The 8,394-nt window shown below is 43.5% G+C and overlaps 1 protein-coding gene across 1 annotated transcript in view; it reads right to left on the bottom strand.

The window, feature by feature from the left end:
* Positions 1–8,394, bottom strand: part of rapgef5a (Rap guanine nucleotide exchange factor (GEF) 5a) — a 125,274-nt gene that overhangs the window by 16,458 nt on the left and 100,422 nt on the right. Inside the window, exons 10-13 of the mRNA XM_034160753.1 lie at positions 7,304–7,449; positions 6,392–6,492; positions 1,084–1,162; positions 851–995 (exon numbers count right to left, since the gene is read on the bottom strand). Of these exons, the coding sequence (XP_034016644.1) occupies positions 851–995; positions 1,084–1,162; positions 6,392–6,492; positions 7,304–7,449 (471 nt within the window). The remainder of the gene's footprint in view (positions 1–850; positions 996–1,083; positions 1,163–6,391; positions 6,493–7,303; positions 7,450–8,394) is intronic.

Here is an 8,394-nt window from a genome sequence, read left to right as displayed (position 1 = left end):
ACACACCTGCTTATCACTGTCATTGCTCCCATCCCAATTCCCCTCTTCTTCCTCTGTTACTAGGCAACTATCGCCTAGGTTACACACTCTATATGAGCTTATACCCATGCCAACCCTCACACTTTGGTTTCCATGGCAATCTGGCACAGAGGAATAGAGCTGTCAGATTACAGAAGAACAAGTGATTGGTGTGTTTCAAGCAAGTGAGTGGGTTTGTTTGGTTTTTTATATGAATGTGTATCTTTTTCTCTTTTCCAATCCAGTTCAGCCAAACACAGACAGACATGCTCACACACATACACGCACACAGCAGCTACACAGTGGACGCAAGCTGTATGTGTGGTGAGAGCAATTTCATCTTTATGTGGGTTTTGAATACCAATGGTGCACCCACTTAAAAGAATAAAGCATATTTTCAAAGAGATGTGAATTGTTATGCTTAATTTCTATAAAGGCCAAATTTCAGATCCACAGATACTTTGAGATGCAAGGTATTATTATTGTTATTATTACGGTGACAGCACTTAATTTTAAGAATACAGTATTGCTGTTTATAATACCTTTGAACTTAATGCTACACATTCATATGTATTTAATATTGGATGTATTTTGCAATAGTTTGTTTGTGACATTGTCATAGGGATGAGTCTGAAATACTGAAAAGACAAGAAATCTGACTTTAGTTAAACTGTTGATGGAACCTGGACAAACAACTTTTAGAACCAGACAGAGAAAATCAATGATGAATACAACATGACAAAGCACACAAAGTGATCAAAGTCATTAAAAGAGATCAAATCAGGTGGATGAGGATGAAAGCACAGTGAAATGGCACTGTCAAGTGTTGCACCTTCATGAAGCTCCTGACGTGCTCCTCTTCTTTAAGGAAGTCCTTGTAGAGTCTGCTCCAGTGGGACACCAGCTGTAGTACCTTCCGCTTCCTGAAGAGGGCATCCTTTCCCTCCTCCTGGCCCCTGCAACGTGCACTGCTATAGGTGGGAGGACAGTCAAGGTGAAAACAAACAAGGTGGGAGAGCAAGTGTACAAGGTGAAAAGGGTGTGGGTGTTTGTTGGTAAGGATATTGTCCCAGCAGTGCCTGACAGAGATCGTTGGTGGACATGAAGACCAGGTACGTCAATAGGAAGTCATCCAGCAGCATCTCTGAAACAGGAAAAATCACTCTAAAAAAATCTGCCTCACAACAAAAGACTTTGTGTCTTAGTGTGCAGCCTATCAGACAATCAACAGTTATTGTAGTAAATTAACACCCAGATACACAGAGCTGATACATCCTTCAAAGTACTCATATTCACATCTCTAAAGGCACCCTGACACTTGCATGAATTTGATCCCCACACTGGCACACAATCTTGTGTGTCAATGAGTAAATGCGTCGTAGACTGTTGTAACCTGTGTGTGAACTGTGCACCGCTATGTGCAAGTGTGCAAAGAAAATTTTGAACTGTTCAAAACTTCCGTCACGCATTAATTCGTGCCACTTGCGTGAATTAGTCGTGAACATTGCATAACCTATTCGAAAACACTGTGTGTCATTGCTCATCATTGCACGCAGGGAATCTGAAACTAAAATTAGATTATGAGGAGATGTTACATCTATAATAAACATAACTTTACAGATACATTATCTAACTCAGAGAAGGAATGAAAATGTAACTGTTTTACCAATCTATTACAATATATTATAAATAATTACCTTTCAGACAAGAGCAGGGGTGGTGGCCAAGTGGTTAATGCGCTTGGTTTCAATTCAGAAGGCTCCGGGTTCAAATCCCACCCCTGCCACATTTCTCCATGTAATGTGGAGTTGCATCAGGAAGGGCATCCGGCATAAAACCTGTGCCAATTCAACATGCAGATCCACCTTGGATTTGCTGTGGCGACCCCGAGTGCAAACAAGGGAGCAGCCGAAGGGACTTTACCTACTTTACCTTTGAGACAAGATTCCAAATGCGCGCTCCACCATACAACAAGCACAAGACAACCTGTAGCTGTAGATAATTTCTCTATGATTCTGGGAGTGATGAGAGAATGGCTTCATCAGCTACGAAATAATATGGCGCAGGCTTTATTTTTTATAGTGTGGAGGCAAGCGGGACAAAGTGGGATGCATTGGCACAACAAATTGCGCAGTAGTGTGGGGCTCAAATCCATGTAAGTGTCAAGCTGCCTTAAGAAAGAAACTTTTTAGAACTGCAGGTCAGTCTGGGAGCCTGCACTGGTGTGCACATTCCCAGATCCACCACACTACAGTAACACCAATTGGCACCCACCCCATGAGGCAACAGGTCCATCCCCACCTCCCAAAGCATCCATCTATCTGCCAGTTGAGACATGGGCAATCCCTTGGCCTTTCCCAATTACTGGCATCCTCAACACTTAGGTACCTGCAAACTGGATCATACTCAGAGGAATGCACCACATGACTGAAGTGGAAGTGGTACCACTTAACTGAGTCTTCCTAAGTAACCTTTTTTTTGGTAGAAAATCATTCTAGGAGTACCCAAGGACATTCTGAAGAGAACTAGTACCAAAGACATTCAGTTGTTACGTCACTAGTTTGAGTCCAAGTCTCACAACCATGCACAAAGACGGAAACCACCAAGACGATGAAGACATGGATCTTCAGCATCAACTGGCATTAGGGGCTGTCCAAATATTAAAGGAATTAAGATAGGTAACATTGAGATACATGTAACTTTGTATGCAGATGACCTTCTTGTCTGTCTGTCCAACCCAGCAGTCTCTATTCCTATTCTACTAGAGTATATACACTCAACAAAAATATAAATGCAACACTTTTGGTTTTGCTCCCATTTTGTATGAGACGAACTCAAAGATCTAAAACTTTTTCCGCATACATAATATCACCATTTCCCTCAAATATTGTTCACAAACCAGTCTAAATCTGTGATAGTGAGTACTTCTCCTTTGCTGAGATAATCCATCCCACCTCACAGGTGTGCCATATCAAGATGCTGATTAGACACCATGATTAGTGCACAGGTGTGCCTTAGACTGTCCACAATAAAAGGCCACTCTGAAAGGTGCAGTTTTATCACACAGCACAATGCCACAGATGTCGCAAGATTTGAGGGAGCGTGCAATTGGCATGCTGACAGCAGGAATGTCAACCAGAGCTTTTGCTCATGTATTGAATGTTCATTTCTCTACCATAAGCCGTCTCCAAAGGCGTTTCAGAGAATTTGGCAGTACATCCAAACACAACCGCAGACCACGTGTAACCACACCAGCCCAGGACCTCCACATCCAGCATGTTCACCTCCAAGATCGTCTGAGACCAGCCACTCGGACAGCTGCTGGATGCAACCTAGTGCTGAGATGATGTAGTTCAATGCCACAACACCGTGAGGAATGCAAAGGACGAAGCCAATTGGACACCAAAAATTAAACATGCTTAATTTTTTTTGCACCCTGTGCTCAACGCAGAAAGCAAGTGGTTTCAATGCAAGTCGGGGCAGTACAACGATACTCCACGTGACTGGAAGCCACACCCTCACAATACAACATTACCCAATGCCAATTTATGAATCCTGCTGTGTTCCATTGTTCCCGAAGTATAAATCACACAGGATTGTTTTTATACCGTGTACACAATGCAGTGAAACTACACACTCAAAAAGAGGATAGGAAAAAAATGCTGAATGCAGCCTGACTGCAGCAGCAGCTACTCGCTCCTTAAATTCTCTCACAATTGTTTTTGAATAAAGTCCAAAGTCCTGCTCACAGACTGATTGCCAGAGACAGGACATGTCCACAAAATACAGCATAACTCCAGACATCTCCACATTTTGTCACAGATGCTTGTTCGCGTCGACGCAGCTCACGGTCAGAGAAAATAAACTATGAAACAACTCAGCTGCGGCTCAGCACAAGACATACAAACTAGAAGAGAAATCAGAGCGCACACAGACTGACTGCAGCTGAGTCTGTCTACAGGTTCTCCTCTGCGTCCTCACCTCCTCTCTGCCCCCCTGCTGCGTGTACCTGACGCAGACATTCCTGCGTCTTCATGATGCCACATGAAGCAACTTGAAGCAGGCCCGGTGTGAAAGGGGCTTCAGCAACTCTTGGAGATGGACTGCAGTTATAGAGTTTTGTGACATATGTCACAGGAGTCTACAACAAGGTGTTTCAGGCCTAACTTTTGCTAAAAGAAGGAGAATGTCTACATGTACAGTTGTAGAACTGTGTGACTTTGGGAATGTTTAATATGAAACCCCAACCATAACTAAGTGCAAAACATAGATAACTACTGTAATTTTGAATATTCACCTTTAAGAGGAACCCAGACACACAAATCACAAACATAACTATAAACATGTTTTTGGGATAATATTCTGAACTATGTTATAAACAAAGATTCAAAGAAGTCATCAGCATAGAATAAAGTTAATGTGCATGTGAGGCAACTGAAGTCTGTGAGACTCAGCAGGTGTTCAATGGGTTACGCTGAATATAAACAGCCCTTGTGGCAGATGGGTAATGAGCCGTTATCAGTGCTGTGTATGTGCATGGTGTCAAACTGTTTCCCTGGGAAAACGTGACCTGAATATGGTTCTGTTCAGCAGAGAGCAAAGAAATCAATTATAGAAGACAGAGCAGAGGCTGTGGCATTAATATTTGATCAGCTGTCTTCTGTTTAGAAATAACAATTCAGAATAAAAAAAACCCTTTTGGAATAAATACCTTTCACACCTTCTTCCATCTCCTGTCTGATCACTTTTCATTTTGTGACTGTTGCACTCCTTCTTGACCACTGACCTCTCATTCTCTCACTCTGCACCTTCCATTTCCCCTTCACTCATTCACTCATCCAAACGATTTTAAATTCCCCCCCCCCCACACACACACACACACATTCCCTGCACCCCTATTTTTTTTTTTTCCATTTTCTCCTTCTTGGCAGCTACATTTCTTCTTCTCAGGCTCACTCTCTCTCGTGCTCTATGATGATAAATATCCATTTCCATCTTCAACATATGCCCTCTGCATCTGCCTGCTGGCACGCACAGAGACACACAAACAACAATCTGATGAATCCGTTCTGACCTTGGAAAGTTTCTCTCTTAAAAGAGAAGAAGCAAAAGTGGGAGAATATGCATGTCTGCAGAACTAACTGCAGTAATCGGCTGTGTTTTACTGTGTGTTTGTACCTGCACGTGGGTGGGTGTCGTTCTATGGAAGTGTGTTCTGGTCTGCTCAACACACAGCATGGCTAAGCCCGCTAAAACGGCTCAAATGCTCTGCACCGCCCCAGAGACCCGAGATAGACACACCACCTCGTATTTATTCAGTGCACACAAACCAGTCACAAAAACGAACAGACGTGCACTCATACACTTTTGATGTGCATCCCTTGCTTCTCAGTTCTCCCCCCCCCCCCCCCCCCCCCCCCAAAAAAAAAATCATCTCAAGCCTTAGAGGAGCGAGTGAGTGGTCTTGTCTGTTTGCAGTGAATAAATATTAGACGTTCTTCCTGCACAAAGCCCATCTCGATTCTCTCTCTCTCTCTCTCTCTTTCATCCTCTGCAATGTTCTACACTCATCTTTCTCTCTTTCATTTGCTTCCTGCAGTTCAGAGAGATGGATCCCCGTGGAATGCTGGGATCTGGCAGCCCTGAGCAGCTAATGTTTAAAGAAGCCTTGTCCTAAAACGCCACAAAACAAAGCACAAGCAGGTTTTTATAAAATTTTATTTTAAGCGACAATCCGAAACGTAATCAGTGAACTATCAGAGAAACCTAAAGCTGTCAGGATAACGTAAGAGTTAACAGATTAACTTGGATGGTGTTGGACAAAAAGAGGAGGGTTTACAAACTCACTGGGAGCATTTAATCTCTTGAACGTTTTGCATATTTACATGTAAAGTCATGACTGGCACTCACGCATCTGGGTGAGGTGTAAAGTCTGACTCATGGACACCCCCCCCCCCCCCCCCCCCCCGCCCACACACACACACACACACCTCCTCCCACCCACCTACTCACACACAGATGCATGTGCGTATGCGTGAGAAGCTGCTACGAGGAAAGACGACCACGCTGGGTTGTGTCTTGACTTGTGCTGCTGCATTGAAGATTTAATTTCAGTAAAATGAAAGAGAGGTGTGGTGATAGTTTTAAGTATACCTTTATCCAAGTGACATAACCAACATCTCAGCCACTTTGGAAACATCTCAGCCATGGGAAAAACTCAAACTTTCTCCACATTTTATTGCTTTAATTCTGCTTTTATCTTCATGCAGGGTTAATGTGTAAATTGCATCTTGTGCATGAAAACCCTCTGTGAGATGTTTGTACCAAACCCTCTGTGAGATGTTTACAAAATGTCCCATCGTGTACAACTCACCGCTCTCTCTGCTCTCTGGCACCTCTCTCTGGTCATCCAACCGCAGATCGCTTAGCAAATGCTCCAAGATCTTGAGTGGCGTTCCTGACACCACCACGTACCTGTAAGATGAAGAGTTACAACATCCTTCGTCACTGTGGCACGGTCGCAAGGTCCGACCTCGTCCGACTGTCCATCCTCCTTCTCTCGCATCATTATCGTCCATCATATCGTCATCATCAATGAAACGAAAATAGGGAACGTCAAATGTACAGATCTCTGAACCAGCGTCTTCGCCACGGTTATTTGCCTCATCGTCGTCACCTTCGTCCACATCCTCGACTTCGGCCAGGGTAGCTAACCTGTCAGTCATTTTCATATCTAAATGCTTCCTGAAGGTCAGCACAAACCTAAGATTTGGATACACAGCTACAGGTCCGCTCCTGCCGGTTACATTATCCCCGTCAGCTCAGAGCGTGGTGGATTCAAACCATCTCCCTGACACTTCTAAGCACTGGGAGGAACTGAATGTTACTGAACATGTAGAGCAATGTGCGCATGCACATGTTCACCTAACCTGTCTGTCACCGGCACTCCCTGCATTGTGCTTTCAGCCTAAGTGCATGCCGTTTAAAAACACAAACAGACTACCTTTAAAGAGCACACATATATCTGACACAATGATTTGAAGGATGAACATCACACACGGGTATTGTCTGCGTTTCACTTTCAGCAGAAACAATAAAGCTTATATCCACTTTTCTGTTTTGAGCTGGGTGTAAAAACAAATATTACCTCACCGATGTTAACAGCATGCAAACGTTTGTGCGTGCAAGAGTGTTTTGTTTTGTTTTTTGCACCTTAAGATGCCAGCCGACTGCAAAAACAGGCTGTTGTTTTGAGAGCTCTTGCTGTTTTTGGAGCAGGACTGACCTCTTGTCACCTTCCTCCTCTCTGGACCCGCCTCCTGAAGATGTGGGCGAAGGACGGTCCAACGGCGACGTCACTGATGATGTAACTCTCTGTAACACCAACACGTCCCGCCCTCGCTCCTTCAGACACACCCTCCCCACCGCCTCCTAACAGAAAGAGAAAGTGCGGGAAAATATGTCAGACACTAAAAGGCAAAGACAGAACGACTGAAATGTGACTCAGACTGTTTAAACATTATATAAAAGACTATAAAAAGACTAAAAAGAATGCGATGTGTCCCATGTGACTGCATTATTTGTTATACTTTCTGATTTCTGTCTCTATATTGTTTTAAAGAGCTCCCACTATGTAAAATCAGTAGCTATTATAGTTATATATGATTATTATATAAAGTTAAGACCCACAGGTCTGTCTGTGTAAGCAGAAATCCCCTGTTATGAAGTGACATTTAAACAGAAAACAGCTTGTTTGAAACTTTTGTGATACACACCACATGAGTCCATATCTGGACTTCTTTTTGTTCATGAAACTCACCCACTGAGTGGGTGTGCACTCTGTATGACACGCCCACATGATCTGTGGGAGACAGACAGAGATATACCCCTGCAGAAGCTCCACTACATGTAACTTCCTAAAACCCAAGCTTGAACAGAAATTAGGTTTTGTGAAAAAAAAAAAAGATCCCCCCCTGATGTGGACGCAGAGTTTCAGGAGGTTATAACAACAGTTACAGAAACAGTGGTTTCTTCAAGGATGGTTTCAACGTCTGCGCTGCTGCACATCAGTGATACGTAGACCAATGTTTTGAGACAGTTGTGTGAGCTGTTCACCTTAACAGGTTCTACATCACTACAGGGGAAAGATGTCCGTGGAGACGCTCAGTCATCCAGGACATGGTATCCAAGTAAGTTGAGTCAGGTCAAATGGACTTTAGTTCTTTGAAGGTGTTTTGCTCTTCATTTAGAAATGCTGAACTGATGCAGTTTTTGTGATGCAACTCTTTTCCCCATTGTCCAAGTCGAACACTGGGGAAAAGAGCTGGCAAAAGAAGCCCAGAGTAGGAACATTTTAACCTGGTTAGCCTAGCACAG

The sequence above is a fragment of the Thalassophryne amazonica genome, chromosome 20 (genome assembly GCF_902500255.1).
Source record: "Thalassophryne amazonica chromosome 20, fThaAma1.1, whole genome shotgun sequence".
NCBI classification, from domain to species: Eukaryota; Metazoa; Chordata; class Actinopteri; order Batrachoidiformes; family Batrachoididae; genus Thalassophryne; species Thalassophryne amazonica.
The sequence above is the reverse complement of the archived record's forward strand: the minus strand, read 5'-3'. Positions and strand labels throughout refer to the sequence as shown.